Source organism: Sceloporus occidentalis, unplaced genomic scaffold, assembly GCF_023333645.1.
Source record: "Sceloporus occidentalis isolate IW3139 unplaced genomic scaffold, rSceOcc1.0.p SCAF_10, whole genome shotgun sequence".
NCBI classification, from domain to species: domain Eukaryota; kingdom Metazoa; phylum Chordata; class Lepidosauria; order Squamata; family Phrynosomatidae; genus Sceloporus; species Sceloporus occidentalis.
In genome coordinates, this window is record NW_028316990.1 from 23,641,485 (window position 1) to 23,660,547 (window position 19,063).

At 42.7% G+C, this 19,063-nt stretch overlaps 1 protein-coding gene across 1 annotated transcript; it reads left to right on the top strand.

Moving 5' to 3' along the window:
• Window positions 1-1,496: 1,496 nt before the first annotated feature.
• Window positions 1,497-9,381, top strand: LOC149306208 (methionine-R-sulfoxide reductase B1-like). The gene is made up of 4 exons (XM_089540369.1): window positions 1,497-1,620; window positions 3,504-3,646; window positions 4,502-4,616; window positions 5,039-9,381. The coding sequence occupies exons 1-4, from the start codon at window positions 1,566-1,568 to the stop codon at window positions 5,065-5,067; spliced, it is 342 nt and encodes a 113-aa protein (XP_089396495.1). The 5' UTR covers window positions 1,497-1,565; the 3' UTR covers window positions 5,068-9,381.
• Window positions 9,382-19,063: the final 9,682 nt, after the last annotated feature.

Genomic DNA, 19,063 nt, shown 5'->3' on the forward strand with positions numbered 1-19,063 from the left:
TGCTAACCCCCAGAGCTGTCTATGCCAGGGGTGCATGCACCCAGGAAGCTAAAAATAGCATCTGTCCCCCTCCCCAGTTTCTAAGAAGGCCCCCCTCTTTCCTTGCTACGCTTAAAGTCTCATGGCTTTGCTAGGCAAACATTGGATGCCATACAACAGAGGCAGCCAATCCCCACAGAGTCTGTGGGGGGCTTTTTCTTCTCTCTCCCCCCCCAATCCCTCTCACTCCCATTATCTTGATGGGGGTCAGTTCAGGACAGCTGGGAACACACAATCTGTCCCTCCCCTTAACCTCGGGTATTGCAAAAAAGGGAATGCAACACACACAGAGCAGATGCACTCAATGCTCCCTGCAAAATAAAGATGCAACTGCAGACTCAGGTCCAAGACTGAGGTTTCCAAGGACAATTTTAAAAAAAAGATAATTATTTCCCTGGTTCTTTCCCTCCATATTATTGTTATGGCTGTTGTTGTTAGTATTACTATTGTTAGCTCCATTTTGGAGTATATTTGGTGGGTGCAAGATGAGGACATTGTACCCCCAAATAAGACATCTGGCCCCGCAATTAAATTTTCATTCGCTCCTCAAATTTCTAGCACTGCAGTTGTTGTTCGCTGCCTCATCCATAGGGAGATACAGGTAAGAAATAACAACAACAACAACAACAACAACAACTTCAGTTGAGTATTTTGAAATGGAACGCAAAGACAGTAATGGAAAAGTTCTAGGTGGGAAAAGTCCTCTGTATTAAAAGGTGTATCGGCACCACTTCTTTAAGTCCTGTACCAGCCTCCTATGGAATCCTGGGATTTGTAGTTTGTCAAGGTTTTTAGACTTCTCTGTGCAAGAAGTCTGGTGCCTCAGATAGCTACAGATCCCAGGATTCCATAGGATTGAGTCCTGGAAGTTAAAGCAGTGTCAAACTGCATTATTTCTGCAGTGAAGATGAGGCCTTAGGCTGAGGCCACACTGCAAAATTAATGCTGTTTGAGCAGCCATGGCACCATCCTATGGAATCCTGGGATTTGTGGTTTGTTGTGGCACCAGCTATCTCTGACAGAGAAGGTTAAATATGTCACAAAACTACACATCCCAGAATTCCCTAGCATTGAGCCAAGGCACCGAAAACTGTGGGGCATGAAAGAAAAGTGTAGGACATAACCAAATGAAAGCTAAAAACACTTGATATCAATATAAATTCAGGTTTCTTAGGCATGCTCAAAATGGAGGACAGTTTGGATTTCCTCCTGGAGGGAAGGTTGAGATGTAGGGCGTGTCCTGGAAAAGGAGGACGCCTGGTCACCCTGAGCCAATGCTGGACAGCTCCTGGAGTTTGGACTGAAACCCAAAGCGGGTCCTAGACTGTTCCTTTTGGCGCTGCGCTGGGCTTCCCAGGCGGCGGGCCCAGGTTGTCCGGCAGCGCCTCCTGGCGGCGTCCTCGCTGGAACTGCAACGCGGAGGCGACGGAGGCGGAGACCAGCGGTGGGTCGGTTGTATAAGGGCAAGAGCAGCAGAAGGAGCGGCCGGAGTTGCGCCACTGACTAGTCCGGCTCCAGCCCCCGCCATGGCCTTCTGCCTCTTCTCCGGAGGAGAGGCTTTCCAGAGCCACTTCGAGCCCGGTAAGAGGAGATGGAGCCCAGCCCAGAGCTGCTGTGCATGGGGAGGGGGGAGCAAGGGATCTAGTATATCTCTTTGCAGGAGATCCACTTGCTTAGGATGTTGGGGGAGGCAGCTGCTGGGTGCCTGCTTCCCCCCCCCTCCCCGTATAGACAAGGATCCTATATAGGATCAATATCTGTATTGGTAAGATCTGTAAGCAGTCCTATGGGAGGGGTGTATCTGTGCCTGTATAGCCTATACAGAACCAGTATCTGAACTGGTAGAATATAGAGGATCAATATCTGGATTGGCAGGATCTGTAGGCTATGATGAATGATGAATGAATGAATGAAATGTTATTTCTATACCGCTATTCCTTGCAGATCACAGCAGTTTACGACATCTCCATCAAAGACAATATAACAACCCGTATCCCAACAATACAAAAACCCACCCATAGCAATTAAAAACAATACAGAATAATCTAAAAACATTCCATACAATCATTCACAATCTAAAACCAATTAACTGACGCCTGTGGATATATGGAGACCCCATTAATTTCCTAGAGTTTTGTTAGGCAAGGAATACGCAGATGGGATAGAGGAGCCTAAATGGAATCAATATCTGGATGGGTGGGATATAGAGGATCAAAAGCTGGATTGGTGGGGAATAAATGATCAGTATCTGGATTGGTAGGATCTGTAGGCTATCCTAAGGGGATGTGTCTTCAAGTCCTGTAGCAATTTATGGCAACCCCATTAATTTCCTAGGCTATCTGCACTTGTAAGATATATAGGATTAATATCTGGATTGATAGGAACTGTAGGGTATCCTATTTTATGTAGCTGTGCCTTCAAGTCGCCTGTTGTTTTATGGCAACCCCATGAATTTCCTAGGATTTCCTTAGGCAAGGAAGCCTCAGATGAGATACAGGAGCCTATAGAGGATCAATATCTGGATGGATAGGAGCTGTAGGCTATCCTATGGGATATGCGTATGTGCCTTCAAGAGGCCTGTCAGCTTATGTCAACCCATTGATTTTCACAGGGTCTTCTTAGGCCAGGAATCCTCAGGGGTGGTTTTGCCAGTTCCTTCCTCTGAAATATTGTGTGGTCTTTGTTGGTGGTCTCCCATCCAAGGACCATCTAGCGCTGACTCTACTTAGCCCCTATTATCATAGGGGATCTGGTGCCTTGAAGGTGTTTAGACACTTTCAGATGGGATAGAAGAGCCTATGTAGGATTAATATCTGTACTGAGAGGAGATTTCCAGGGAAGGTCCATCCACTCCCTTTATGAGTGGGGCTGTGTGCGAATCTTCCTGGAACCCTCATGATTTAGAAATAACATGCACCTTCCTCTAACAGGAAAGCAGAGTCCAAAACCTGCAAAGGAAGGAAAGACGGATTTTGCAACCTAGGCTGTTCTCTTTTACTTTCTCTTTTATTCTGTTTTTTCTCTACATCCGCAAGGGAACTGTAGTGGTTCATTCACCCAAAGTCTCCAGCTTTGGAGAAAGGTGGCAGCCCAGTTTTGAAAAGTAACTCTTTGGGGGATTCTGAGAACAAATCTTGCCCAGAAAACCCCAAGCCTTAGGGTTGCCATAAGCCGGAGGCGACTTGGAGACACACAGCAACAACAACGAACCCATGTTTGGGGGATGTTTTTTAATCTCTTCTTGTTTGAATAATTTGTGAGCTGCCTTGGGTCTCAACACTAGGAAAAAGATGGGAGAGAAAGAGATATTATCAGCAACAGCAGCAGCAGTGGCATGCTTGCTGTCCATCTGTGGTCAGTCTGTAAATGTCCAGAGTCATGAATGGCCAGTTGAACTGCATATAGTATATTGAAGCTGCCCATGATCTTACACTGTTCTCCTTCCCCTTACATTTTCCTTGCAGGAATATACGTTTGCTCCAAATGCGGCTTTGAGCTGTTCTCCAGCAAATCCAAATATGCTCACTCCTCTCCCTGGCCAGCTTTTACCGAAACCATCCATGAAGACAGCATCTCCAAGTACTTAGAGCGCCCAAATGCTTTCAAAGTAAGTGCAGAGGGGGCCTCTTTGGAATGAATTGGATCTAATGTTTTATTTTTTAAAAGTCCGTTTCTGCTGCGGAGGAGACAAGTGAACCACTAAACCTCAATATTTGGTGCTGAAAGGCTTCCAGGATTTAATTTCCAGCTAGTTTGAGGCCAAGCACTTCTCTGTTCAGAATTCTTTCTCAAACAACAGTTTAATCTAGAACCGCCATTCTTATTTCACACACTTTTTGCAGGGGATTCAAAATCAATCTTGACACCATCCTTTTGCATTCTAATATTTTCCTTTTCCCCTTTTAAAGACTTCATTTGTTTTAGCCTCTCTTATAGGTTTGTCTGGAATAGACTTATCTGGAGCAACTGTGCTTTTAATTAGAAGCTTCCACCTTTGCATCAAAATTCAGAGAATGAGAAGAAAACCATAACTGAAGTCATGGCATAATTGAAGGGGAAAGGAGACAACCAGTTTAAAAGGGCATTCATTGGAAAAACTGTGGCACATTAAATAGGAAGCAATTGGACCCAGGATGCAGAACTTTTGGGCTGCCGGATATTTTGGGTTGCAACTTCCACAATCACTTGACATTGACTACATTAGGTAGGATAAATGGGAGATGTAGTCTAAAACATCTGGAGGGTGAAAGACTCCCCTCTCTGGAATTAGATACAGAAGCTGCAAATGGGAAGCTTCTAATTAAAGATGCAAAAGCTCTTGGGAGAATGGAATTTACTTCTGAATATATGTGTGTGTGTATGTGTTATAGATCAGCATTGCTAAAAGGTCCTAGCGCAGAAGCAACAATTGTGCAAGAGATTTCAGAAGATGCTCTCTCACCGTTGTGCGCTTTCCTTCTAGGTCTTGTGCGGCAAATGTGGCAACGGTTTGGGCCACGAATTCATCAACGATGGCCCCCAAAAGGGTCAGTCTCGCTTCTGAATATTCAGCAGCTCTCTCAAATTTGTCCCAAAAGGTGAGTCGAAATCAGGCTTTCTTTTTCTCTGACTTGCAAAAATTCTCTTCTGGTTAGATGCCATCATGTTTTGAAACAGAGCAGATGATTTTGAGACATGGCAATTCTAGGCAATTCTGCAAGCCCAAGTTGGCACTTGAGTGGAAGATGGGATGTAATTTCACGTTCGGCAAGTTTCTTTGCATGAGCTACTATAAAAGGTGTCTCATACAGAATAAAATCCTTTTATGAGGAAACTGGACACCAGCCTGACTTTCTGTTTATTGTTGTTGTGTGTCCTCAAGTTGTTTCTGACTTATGGCAACCCTTAGGCAAACCTATCATGGGGTTTTCTTGGCAGAGTTTCCTAGATAAGTTATTCCTAGATATCATTTCAAATTGGCCACTGTAGGATTTGACTCTCCTCTCTTTCTCTTTTCCAGACAAAGTTGAGAAGAACTTGAGGAAATAAACTGGTGTGACTCCTATTTTCCCCATGTGGCTTCTAGGGACCCATCCAACAACCAACCAACCAACCCATGGAGACACTTTGACATGGTCTATCTTCACTGGGTGGAAATCTTTTTCTTCCCGTCTCCTCTACTTTTAAAAAAACCAGGCTGGATATGAAATGAATCCACTTTCTCACATGTTTCAGTTCCCAACAGATGGGAAATGTCATTTGCGCTGCAGAAACCTTGTCAGTCTCCTCCTTGCGTGCCTTCCATTTTGACATTTATCTTGCAACGGTTCTGAGCTCTGGGTCTTCTTTCTACCAGCTGAACTCTTCTTATTCCCGCAGCTTACTGAGGTCTGGATATTTACTTTGCTTTTAAAACAAGAGTCCAATGCAAAATCCTAGAAGGCTTGGCTCCAAGCAGGGCATGACCCAGAGTCTCTTTGCTGAGACCAAGGTGGATCCAAGGTATATTGCAGAATCCATAAACATCTCTAGTTGTGACCCCAGAGAGATATACTGTACTGTACCATCAACCCCAGTTTAGCAACTTTACTGGAGGATGATTTCAAGGCAGAAGCAAGAGATAATGGCCTGTTACAGACTGCCAAAATAAAGCTGCTTCGGGTCTCTTTGGAGGTATGCTATTTAAATGATGCATGGGTCCTAAGAGTTGCGCCAAAGCCATACTCCATTCCTAAGCACTGGAGTGCAGCTTTGGTGCAGCTTCCGGATTCTTAGGATGCATGCATCATTTAAACAGCATACCTCCAAAGAGACCCGAAGCAGCTTTATTTTGGCAGTCTGTAACAGGCCAATGTGAGCCAGCACCGCAGAGTCCAACCCTCCTGGATGCCCAGCTTGCAATTCTGCCAACATGGAAGCTCAGTTTTTTTCTATCTCTGCAAGCTTAGGTTGTTGACCCATTTTCGACGGTTATCGCAAGGGCAAAACGGTTATCCAAAAGGTGCTCTCTAGCATTGTTTGCAGTGTTACAGACAACCACAGTCCAGTGGTTGTGTCCCAGGATCCTCCCTGACGCTGGGTGCAATCTACACTGGAGAAATAATGCTGTTTCACATCACTTTAACTACCATGGCTCCATCCTACTGAATCCTGGGATTTGTCATTTTGTGAGGCACCAGCCCTCTTGGGCAGAGAAGGCCAAAGACCTTGTAAAAAACTAAACATCCCGGAGGTAACAATTCTATAGGATGGAGCTACAGTGCTTAAGGTGTTGTTAAACTGCATTATTTCTGCAATGTATATGCACCTGATGTCTAGATTGTCATTTCCAGGATCTGGTCCTAGGATGCTCCCAAAATGCTCTCGTGTTGCTTGATCTGCATTCCTCAGAAATTCCCCTCTTATGCCGCAAGAAGCTCTTGTCCACCAATGGCTTGCTACTGACCAACGCTAGTGTTAACCTCTGGCTTATTCAGGAGCAGCTCTTGTGGCATCTGAAGCCATTATTTGGACCTCAGTGATTACGGTTGGGCCCTCTTTCCCCTATCCATCCCATTGCTGTGGGGCGTTTTTGGTGTAGCATCACTGGATGAATTGCCCCTGCATAAACCCTTCTTGGAGAGCAGAGGTGAGGAAAGTTGATGTGAGCTACGCAGAAAATACTCTGATGTAATTAATATGGGGATTGCCACTCTCTTGTTCCGGCAAAACTCTTGTGCCTTTATTGCTGCCACAATCCTTTTCCCGCTTTGTTTCTGCCGGGAAGCTCTTGAAGGCACATGAACTCTCTCAGGTAATCAACAGCTGGCAACCTAAACTGCATCTGCACTGCCGAAATAATCCAGTTTGGATTATAATTCCCATACTTCCATTGCATTGAGCCTTGGCAGTTAAAGGGATGTCAGCCTGGATTATTTCTACTTTGCAGATGCAGCCCAAGTTGTCCTTTGATTTTACATAAACTAGAAATGATTTCTATTTCGCCTTTCGGTTGAGAAACAAATGAATTAGGCATCATCCTGATGTCAGCCTCTACCATTTGGGTCACCGTTCAGATCCCATCTGCATGTTAGTTACAAGCGGAGGTAACGATGGACCAACAAATCATGCTTCTGCTTAGCTGGTTTTCAAGTTGTGATGTGCTGAAGGGCGGACTTGTGTAGATCTCACAGCTGTCTGCATTTTGGATGAGACCCAAAAGTCCTCACTTTAAGCACCAAGAAAATGCTGAATCAAATGCATATGTTCTGACTTGCTCTTTTAAAGGCTCAGTGTGTTACGAAACATGCAAATGGGTAGCAAAGTCCTCTAGCTACTCAGGAGGTCAGGTTGTAGTCTATTGCAGCACATCGCATATTGCACAGGCTTTATGAACAAAATAATAACAAGAAAACAACATAACCTCTCCATGCTCTAAGGGCTGATGCATCGGAGCTACTTGAACCTGCTCCTTTGCTTTGCGTTACAATAATCCTTCTTTCCTGGACCTGGTAGAAAGACTTCTTACAAAATCTAGGGCCTCTTTCATTGGCCTTGCAGCTGTTGACTGAATGCTTTTGTTGGCCATTAGATGTCTACCTAGGGCTAGGCCAATCGTCCTTCATTTTTGGTCTTCCACTTGGCCTTTCAGCTGTTAACTGAATGGTTTTATTGGTCATTAAACTTTTATGTAGGTTAATGGTCCTCCACTTTTGGTCTTCCACTTGGCTTTTCAGCTGTTTACTGAATGGTGTCATTGGCCATTAAACATCTACCTAGGTCAATAGTCCTCCACTTTTGGTCTTCCACTTGTTTGGGACTTTAACTCCCATGATGCCTTCCCACTGGCTAGACCTTCTGGAAGGTAATGTCCAAAACATCTGGGAGACCAAAGACTGAGAACTATTGACCAAGGTTTGGACCATCTTTGGATTGGGGGTGAAGAAGAAGGTATTTCTTGAGAGCTGAAAGCTGCTGGACAAGAGGGTGATGTTCACACACATCTGGTGTGGTACCTGTTCTAATAATGTTCACTAACCTTTGGTCCTCCAGATGTTTTCGACTTCAAAGAAGCAGTATCTCCTTCTGCCTGATGCTCTAGATTTCTGCAGTTTGGGCAAGAAAGCATCCTGGCTTGTGACTTTCAGTTCTGCAGCCAAGAAGGTGTTGTCTGCCTGGTTAAGGAGAGACAGAGGAGGCTGTTAATTGTTTTGAAGAAAATTAAAATTGTTTTAAGACTTTTTTTGTCCTTTCATTGCCTCGGCCAGGCAGATTGTGCAGATTGTCTATGAGGCAGGTTGGTGAATGAAATTCTGCAAAACCTGTTTCGGCAGAAGCAATAATGGGATGAACCCAGAGTTAGGAACACTTTTATTTATTTCTTTTACACCTCCCAGAATCCTTCTTTCTGGCTTGCGCTGTTTTATTGGGGAGTTGTACAGTCGGCCCTTCTTATACACAGATTTTTTATACACGGATTCAAGCATACACGGTTTGAAAATGTTCCAAAAAAGTATAAATTTACCTTGATTTTCCATTTTTTATAAGGGACACCATTTCGCCATGTCATTATATTTAATGGGACTTGAGCATACACGGATTTTGTTATACACGGGGGATCTTGGAACCAAACCCCAGCGTATAACAAGGGTCCACTGTAGTCCCAAAAAGGCACCTCTGAGCTTTGGATGAAGGCACACACCTTGACATCCCTGTTTCAAGCTTCGTCTCTCAGAAAAGAATGACCTGGGGCCTTTTCACAATACAGAATTATACCACTATGATTCTGCTTCAATTGCTATGGTTCCAGTCTAGGATATCTTGGAATATGTAGTATTTGTGTGCGTAATATTTAGAATTCAAAACTGGAAAGTTCTGTTTCCTCCCAATATTACAAACCCCAGGATTCAGGATGCAGCTATGGGAGTTAAAGTGGAATCAAAGTGCTATAATTCTGCAGCATGGAAGGATTTCTGGCCCTCTTCGCCTCTAGTCCAGATTCACACTTTAATAGCTTTTAAGAGAATTTTTGGATTTGCACTAAAAGAAGAAAAGCATTTTGTTCCAGTTGCAAAAAAGGTCAAAGTCCAGGAAGGCATTTTGTCTACGGTTTCTGTGAATGTTTTCCAAGGAATATCCCTTTTTAACTCTGAATTCTTTTCTCCTTTTTGTGTGCTGAGACTCATAAGCAGCCATATACTTTTTGGTTGATCTGCTCTCAGGGAACATTTGGTGAACATCTCTCCCTTGTAGGGTATATTTGTGATGTTATAAAGAAGTACTCAACTCTGAATGTCAATGTTCCAGCTCAACATTTGGGCTTGGCTGCTTGTACTACGCCTGTGTGTACATACGGATCACAATAATAAATCATTTCCTTGCAAACGGTGTGTGTTTTGTGCCATCTGTGATCACTGTTACTTGATATTATTCTAATTTGTTGTCTTTTATTGAATGTTATTGAATGTTAACATGTACTAATATGTATTACATCTAATTATTTTTGTAGAATGTATGCCATAAGCAGGTTTAGCTATTTTAATGGATTGTATGTACAGTGCTGTGTAAATTTATAGTGCTATATAAATAAAGCTTAATAGTAATAATAACAACAACAACAAGAACAAGGGAATCATAAAATGTTAGCGCTGGAAGGGTCATCTTCTCCAAACCCCTGCCATGCAGGGATACACAACTAAAACACTTGGAAGATGTCCTTCCAACCTCTGTTTAAAAACTTCCGAAGACGGACAATCTTCCCCCCTTTCAGGCAATTTATTCCGACGTCAAACAACTCTTACAGTTCATCCTGACATTTAAGGGGAATCTCTTTTCTTGCCAATTGAATCCACTGGGTCGTGTTCAAGGCTGCTGAAACAAAGCAATTTGACGTCACTTTTAACTTTCGTGACTCCATGCGATGGAAAAACCTTGGGATTTGTAGTTTGCCCCAGAGCTCTCTGGCAGGGAAGGCTAAATATCTCCCCAGCATGGAGCCATGGCAGTTAAAGCGGTGTCAAACTGCATTAATTCTGCAGTGCAGATGCAGCCTTGGGCTTTCACAGCAGGGATGGGGAGAGTGTGGTCCTTAGGCTGTTTTTAACTACATTCATCCTTGCAGAAATTTCTAAGAGAAGCCGTTCAACTCTTAAAAGGTCACGCTGCCCCCTCTTTTTTTCTTTTGCAATTTAATGTTAAAAACATCCCGGAAGTGGACGTCTGGCCACTTGCTGATGGTATTATTATTATTATTATTATTATTATTATTATTATCTTTTATTTATAAAGCGCTGCAAATTTACACAGCGCTGTACATATAATCTTTTTAATTAGACGGTTCCCTGCCCTCAGGCTTTCTGTTGGTGCCCAGGGCCTCCCCAAAGTGGATCGGCTGAAGGTGCAATCCCTGATGTACAAAGGAAGGCAATGGAGAGAAATCCTATGGGTTGAAGTCCTTGGCAAGAGTTGGGGGGCAATATTGGCCCACATTCCCTTCTCTGGAGCACGCATTGCCCTGTCGATGGGCTACCAATGTAGGCTACTAGTATATAATGTGTAGGCTATTAGTATAAGACATGGCTACTCCTGACCCTGACTTGTCCCCAAGTCCGACTCCTTCTTTGCAATTAAGAAGTGACTTGGGCTTTGGCTCTAATTGGATTTTGCTCTTAAACTCAATTCCACTTTAACCTTTCTGTGACTCAAGGTCTTCTCTCAGGAGAGTTTCCTCCATCTTCCATTGCATTCTCCATTGAATTAGGCAAGGCCTTGCTAGTCCAGTGTTTTAATTCATAAAAGGAGAGGAAGAACCATATGTGGATCGACTGCCCCCAAATTAATTCGTTTTTGGCATGAAGTTCTCGATCAGATTGCTTTAATTACTAAACAAACAAAAGAAAATCAACTTCTGCCCAGCTCTATTGTTACTTTCAAGCTATACTGTGGGAAATAAACATTTAAGACACAGAATGCTGATTGCTTATTATTGCTGATTATTATTGATAATAGAATATAATATTTTAATATTAGTATAATATAATATGTAAGCATATATTATAATATTAGCAATAGCAGCTTCATTTATATACTGCTTCATACCATGTAAGCTAATTGCCCCCAGCTGGGTGCATTCATTATTAATAATAATGTTATTATATTATATTATAATATATAGGTATATATTATATTATTAGCAATAGCAATAGCAGCTTCGTTTATATATCACTTCATATTACACTAAGCTGGGAACTCTTATTAATACTAATATTATCATATCATATCATATATGAATATAAGATGGTATAATACAATATATGAGTATATATTATAATATTAGCAATAGCAATAGCAGCTTCATTTATATATGGCTTCATACTGCACTAAACTGGGTACTCTTATTATTAATACTAATATTATCATATCATATCCAGTATTAATATAATATAATATAATATTACAATGTTAGCAATAGCAATAGCAGCTTCATTTATACACCGCTTCATACTGCACTAAGCAGTCTCTATAATATCATATCATATATCAATATAATATAATGTAATGTATGAGCACATAGGATAATAATAGCAAGAGCAAGAGTAGCTTCATTTATATTCCTCTCCATCCTGCCCTAAGCAGCCTCCAGAATATTATACTACATCATATCATATGATATGGTATTATATTAGTGTCTTATATAATATATGATATTACATCGTATGATATTGTATTACATTAGAGGCCCTCAAGGGCTGCACAGCAGTTTTGATGGGAGAGAGTCAGCTCTTGTGATTGACAGCTGCCTTTCTCTTGGGAAGAAGCCTCCTGGATGGAAACCCGGAAGCTCCCTCTCCAAGGCAGAGGCGCGTCGCTCTAACTTTCTTATCTCTGTCTTTCTCTCTCTCGCTCTTTTCCGGGAGGAGGCGGTTCGCGGACGACCGGAAGTGACGTGGTCCGGAGCGATTGGCGCGGAAATTGAAGGAACGGAAGAAGGTTCTTGGAGGGGCGGGTCAGGCGGAGGTCGGAAGAGGTTTGTGGTGGTTGCTAGTGTCTTTGTGGTGCGTGGGGAGTGTTTGTGTGCGGTGCGTTTGTATGCGTTGTGAGTGTGTGTGTTGTGTCTGCATGGGTTTTCAGTGTGAGTGTTTGTTGTGTGTTTGTGTGTGTTGTGTTTGCCATGTGTTGTGTCTGCATGGGTTTTCAGTGTGTTTGTTGTGTATTTGTGTGTGTTGTGTCTGCATGGGTTTTCAGTGTGTTTGTTGTGTATTTGTGTGTGTTGTGTCTGCATGGGTTTTCAGTGTGTTTGTTGTGTATTTGTGTGTGTTGTGTCTGCATGGGTTTTCAGTGTGTTTGTTGTGTATTTGTGTGTGTTGTGTCTGCATGGGTTTTCAGTGTGTTTGTTGTGTATTTGTGTGTGTTGTGTCTGCATGGGTTTTCAGTGTGTTTGTTGTGTATTTGTGTGTGTTGTGTCTGCATGGGTTTTCAGTGTGTTTGTTGTGTATTTGTGTGTGTTGTGTCTGCATGGGTTTTCAGTGAGTGTTTGTTGTGTGTTTGTGTGTGTTGTGTCTGCATGGGTTTTCAGTGTGAGTGTTTGTTGTGTGTTTGTGTGTGTTGTGTCTGCATGGGTTTTCAGTGAGTGTTTGTTGTGTGTTTGTGTGTGTTGTGTCTGCATGGGTTTTCAGTGTGAGTGTTTGTTGTGTGTTTGTGTGTGTTGTGTCTGCATGGGTTTTCAGTGTGAGTGTTTGTTGCGTGTGTTGTGTTTGTGTTGAGGACAAAACCCTGACTGTTATTGGGCAGAAAGCGAGTGAATTGTGGAGAATGGCTGTTTGTGTGTTGTTCTGTTTTGTTGTTTAAAAAACCAGAACTCCATTCAGTCGCAATCCTTACAGACACACAAAGGCACACACACTGACACTCGCCCCTCCTTCCTTTATCCATAAAGAGCAAAGCAATGTGATCCAGATCATATCAAAGGACAGCCTGGCCTTCTTGTTTTTCACCCCCCAAAAGACCCATCGGAAGCATCGCTCTGTCCTCCATTTGGCCTTTATTGTTATCGGTACTATTAAGCTTTATTTACACTGCGCTCTACATACAGTTTACAAAATGGATCAAGATGAAACCTGCCAACAGCAGAGGAACAAATACATAGAAAACAATAGATAATAATAATCATAGAGTCGTAGAGTTGGAAGAGACCCCAAGAAGGGCCCTGATCCAGTCCAACCCCATTCTGCCATGCAGGAAATCACAATCAAAGCATCCCCATTGACAGATGGCCATCCAGCCTCTGTTTAAAGACCTCCAAGGAAGGAGACTCCACTACAATCTCTGAGGAAGGAGTGTGCTCCACTGTTGAACAGCCCTTACTCTCAGGAAGCTCCTAATGTTGATCTGGAATCTCTTTTCCTGTAGCTTGCATCCATTGCTCCATGGGGTCCTAGTCTCTGGAGCAGCAGAAAACAAGCTTTCTCCCTCCTCAACATGACATCCATTCAAATACTTAAACAGGGCTATCATATCACCTCTTAACCTTCTCTTCTCCAGGCTAAACATCCCCAGCTCCTTAAGTCGTTCCTCATAGGGCATGGTTTCCAGACCTTTCACCATTTCAGTTGCCCTCCTTTGGACACATGGCTCCAGTTTCTCAATGTCCTTTTTGAATTGTGGTGCCCAGAACTGGACACAGTATTCAAGGTGGGGCCTGACCAAAGCAGAATAGAGTGGCACTATTACTTCCCTGGATCTAGACACTATACTTCTATTGATGCAGCCTAAAATCACATTGGCCTTGTTAGCTGCCACATCACACTGTTGACTCATGTTCAACTTGTGGTCTACTTGGACTCCCAGATCCCTTTCACACGTAGTTTCATTCAACCAGGTGTCCCCCATAATCCTATATCTGTGCTTTTCATTTTTCCTCCCTAAGTGCAGTACCTTCCATTTCTCCGTGTTGAAATTCATTTTGTTAGCTTTGGCCCAGCTTTCTAGTCTATTCAGATCACTTTGAATCTTGATCCTGTCCTCTGGGGTATTAGCTATTCCTCCTAATTTGGTGTCATCTGCAAATTTCATAGAAGATAGCGTTAGATAAAATACGCAAGCAACAAAACATTTATCTGGTGGAGGCAACAAGATCATGGCTGAAATCCGTGATTCCCAACCTTTGGTCCTCCAAGTGTTTTGGACTTCAACTCCCAGAAGCCCCAGCTAGCTTGACCAACAGCATGGAATTCTGGGAGCTGAAGTCCAAAATATCTGGAGGACCAAAGGTTGGGAACCACTGGTTAAATTTTAATAACGGTCCTGAAGTTTTATTGTAAATGCATGTTGTTCTTCTATGCCTAATAAAGGTTAATTAAAAACATTGAATATTATATATCAAATGATTGAATATCACATATCAAATGATCAAATCACATATTGAAACGCTCAGTTGACTAATCAATAAACATATCCAGTAACAGTCAGATCACAGTCCTTCAATGCCTGGGAACGCTTCCCTGAATATCCCTTCATCTCTTCCTCTGTTTACCTGCATCTTATTCCCTTCCTTCTGTCTTTCTAACCTCTGAGTCCATATTTAATCTGCTCTTATTTACTGTATATACTCATGTATAAGTCTAGAAATTTTGGTCAAAAATTGACCCCCAAAATCTAGGTCAACTAATACTATCCTTTAACCCTTATAAAAAGGGAAGCATCCCCTGGCGAAAGGCAAGAGTGCAATCTGCTTTGGAAGCACTGACCTCCCTCTATTCTCTCTTCCATCCAGCCTTTAGTGTGAGACAAAATCATTATGCCTGCCATAATTTTGTAGGTTCTTTGGCATTGTTTTCCTTTGCTTCATCATTTGGGTCCTTTGTTGCATGAACCTAAGTTTTACCCTCAACTTATCCAAGGGTCATATCAAAATCCATAATTTAGCCCTTAAAACTTGCCCTCAACTTATACATGAGGTTGATTTATAGTCGAGTAGATACGGTAATCTAGCCTTAATTCTATCCAATGCATCCCTGCTGGAACCGTCTTCTACCTACTCTAACCCTCTACGCTTCTAATAGATTTCAATATTAATAATCCAATTCAAGGGATGGGACCTCGAACAGAACAGAAAAACAAGCAAAAGAAGACCCAGTTTGATAAAGAATCGGTTTATTGCTGGCAAGATCTCGGTTGAGGGTTGCCATCTCAATCAGTATCTGAGATCCCGAATCAGATCTCGGTTGAGGGTTGCCATCCCAATCAATATCTGAGATCCCGAATCAGATCTCAGTTTAGGGTTGCCATCCCAATCAATATCTGAGATCCCAAATCAGATCTCAGTTTAGGGTTGCCATCCCAATCAATATCTGAGATCTCAAATCAGATCTCAGTTTAGGGTTGCCATCCCAATCAATATCTGAGATCCCAAATCAGATCTCAGTTTAGGGTTGCCATCCCAATCAATATCTGAGATCTCAAATCAGATCTCGGTTGAGGGTTGCCATCCCAATCAATATCTGAGATCCCAAATCAGATCTCGGTTGAGGGTTGCCATCCCAATCAATATCTGAGATCCCAAATCAGATCTCGGTTGAGGGTTGCCATCCCAATCAATATCTGAGATCCCAAATCAGATCTCGGTTGAGGGTTGCCATCCCAATCAATATCTGAGATCCCGAATCAGATCTCGGTTGAGGGTTGCCATCCCAATCAATATCTGAGATCCCGAATCAGATCTCGGTTGAGGGTTGCCATCCCAATCAATATCTGAGATCCCGAATCAGATCTCGGTTGAGGGTTGCCATCCCAATCAATATCTGAGATCCCGAATCAGATCTCGGTTGAGGGTTGCCATCCCAATCAATATCTGAGATCCCAAATCAGATCTCGGTTGAGGGTTGCCATCCCAATCAATATCTGAGATCCCGAATCAGATCTCGGTTGAGGGTTGCCATCCCAATCAATATCTGAGATCCCGAATCAGATCTCGGTTGAGGGTTGCCATCCCAATCAATATCTGAGATCTCGAATCAGATCTCGGTTGAGGGTTGCCATCCCAATCAATATCTGAGATCTCGAATCAGATCTCGGTTGAGGGTTGCCATCCCAATCAATATCTGAGATCTCGAATCAGATCTCGGTTGAGGGTTGCCATCCCAATCAATATCTGAGATCCCGAATCAGATCTCGGTTGAGGGTTGCCATCCCAATCAATATCTGAGATCCCGAATCAGATCTCGGTTGAGGGTTGCCATCCCAATCAATATCTGAGATCCCAAATCAGATCTCGGTTGAGGGTTGCCATCCCAATCAATATCTGAGATCCCAAATCAGATCTCGGTTGAGGGTTGCCATCCCAATCAATATCTGAGATCCCAAATCAGATCTCGGTTGAGGGTTGCCATCCCAATCAATATCTGAGATCCCAAATCAGATCTCGGTTGAGGGTTGCCATCCCAATCAATATCTGAGATCCCAAATCAGATCTCGGTTGAGGGTTGCCATCCCAATCAATATCTGAGATCCCAAATCAGATCTCGGTTGAGGGTTGCCATCCCAATCAATATCTGAGATCCCAAATCAGATCTCGGTTGAGGGTTGCCATCCCAATCAATATCTGGGATCCCGAATCAGATCTCGGTTGAGGGTTGCCATCCCAATCAATATCTGAGATCCCGAATCAGATCTCGGTTGAGGGTTGCCATCCCAATCAATATCTGAGATCCCGAATCAGATCTCGGTTGAGGGTTGCCATCCCAATCAATATCTGGGATCCCGAATCAGATCTCGGTTGAGGGTTGCCATCCCAATCAATATCTGAGATCCCAAATCAGATCTCGGTTGAGGGTTGCCATCCCAATCAATATCTGAAATCCCAAATCAGATCTCGGTTGAGGGTTGCCATCCCAATCAATATCTGAAATCCCAAATCAGATCTCGGTTGAGGGTTGCCATCCCAATCAATATCTGAGATCTCAAATCAGATCTCGGTTGAGGGTTGCCATCCCAATCAATATCTGGGATCCCGAATCAGATCTCGGTTGAGGGTTGCCATCCCAATCAATATCTGAGATCCCAAATCAAATCTCGGTTGAGGGTTGCCATCCCAATCAATATCTGAGATCCGGAATCCAAGTAAAGCCCTCCTGTTTATAGGCAGCAAATAAAGGCAGCTCTGTGGCAGATTCTAATGGATACAAACAGCTTAAACATATAGAAAATCCTTCAATCATAGTAAAGAGTATTTGTGCATTAGAGCCCCTGTGTCACATTCTGTCTTGTCTCTTATCAATCTTGTTATTACTAAAGGGCTCCATTTATCTCTCACAACCTTGTACTTAGTTTACACCGCTTTTTAAACCAGCATCCATCATTTTGACTCAAAGCGAAGCACCAGGCACTAGTCTGCAGCAGATACCAGTCAAACTAATTCTGATCTGATATTGGGTTCTTAAACAGAACACAAACAAACAAACCCAGAGGAGAAGGCCCAGTTTGATGAAGAGAAGCAGTTCTATTGCTAGCCAAGGGTCCTCAGCTTGGGATTTGCTATTCCAACAAAAACGCCGAGGCCTCGAACAAACCAAGTTCATTGCTTTTTATAGGTGTTTAAACAAAGAAATATTTTTAGTACATTTCATTGGCTATAGTAAAATTGACACATATAGGATTTCCTACAATCAGAAAACAGATACAAGCATACATCAAATGATCCATTGGAGACCCTCGTGGACATGTTCTTTCTTCCCTTATCAGTTCTGATGTTACCCGAAAAGCTACATCTCTTATCTTTAAGCTATTATGGTTTCAGAGCCAGCTGCAGGCGCCTTGATGAACAGATGTCCTCCCAAGTATCAACCTGCATTCTAGCCCTCCTCTCTCAGTTCCAGCTTTCTTTCTATGTGCCCACTTTGGTTCACTATATTTTACTACATTTATTTCATGTATATGAACTAAATACTGATTCTAGAAGTCTAACTGCCAGAAGTCAAAGAGGTCGCTCTGCCCTTTTTACCCCATCGTGGAAAACAGTTCTTCAGCATTTTCTCTCGCTAAAGCTAAGTTCACCTTTTGGGTCTTTTTCTCATTATACACTTGTCCCTCCACATTCACTAGGGTTAGGGGCTCAAGACCCCCGTGAATATGGAAAAACCGCAAATAACAAAAACACCAGGTTTCTACCAGAGAGGACAACTCTCTAGGAATCTCTAGGTCCTCCAGGGCAACTCTGTGGTCAACATCCGACCGACACTGACCGTAGAGTTGCACCGGAGGAGGTACAAAGGCCTAGTAGAGTATTCTCTCTAGGAATCTCTAGGTCTTTCAGTGCAACTTTTAGTTAAAGTTGGCCATAGAGTTGCACTGGAGGACCTAGATATTCCTAGAGAGAACACATTAATCAAATCTGTGAATAATCAAATCCGCAGATATGGAGGGATGAGTGTATTCAGGGGAACTAGACATTGACTATTGAAACCTTTCCATCTCACACTTACTATATCTTCTTCTTCAACTATTCTTCTTTCCCATTCCATTTTCTTTACCTATTTATCTTCCTTCAAATCCCATTCACGCTAACTCTTTCATACTAATTTCCTTCCCACCAACATTTGTCTAATCAATGTTCAGTTTGACTTTCTTATTCGGATGTTTAATCTGTGGATCCATTCTCGATTGAACTTTTGGGCATAAATTTCTCGACTTACAGTTGAGTATATATGGTACTTTCCCCCTCTCTTTGAGCAAATTGTTCCTTAGTTCTGCCTCTTAGCACCTGCATTAATATATCCATCTCCATCCCATCAGATAGTTCTTGCGTTGTGACTCAGTTGGCCTTTCCCCAAATGCTAAATTCTGCACCCGATCTTCTCTGGAAAAACACGACACTCTGAGCATTGCTCTTGAGTTGCTTGCCTTCTCTGTTCCTTGACCAAGAGTTTTCACTGGTTCAAAACACACTGCAGGAATAATCCATTTTGAGAATGCTTTAGTTGCTCTGGCTCAGTGCTAGGGAATCCTGGGAATTGTAGTTTATTCTGACAGCACCAGAGCTCTCTGACAGAAGGCTCAATGTCTCACAAAACTA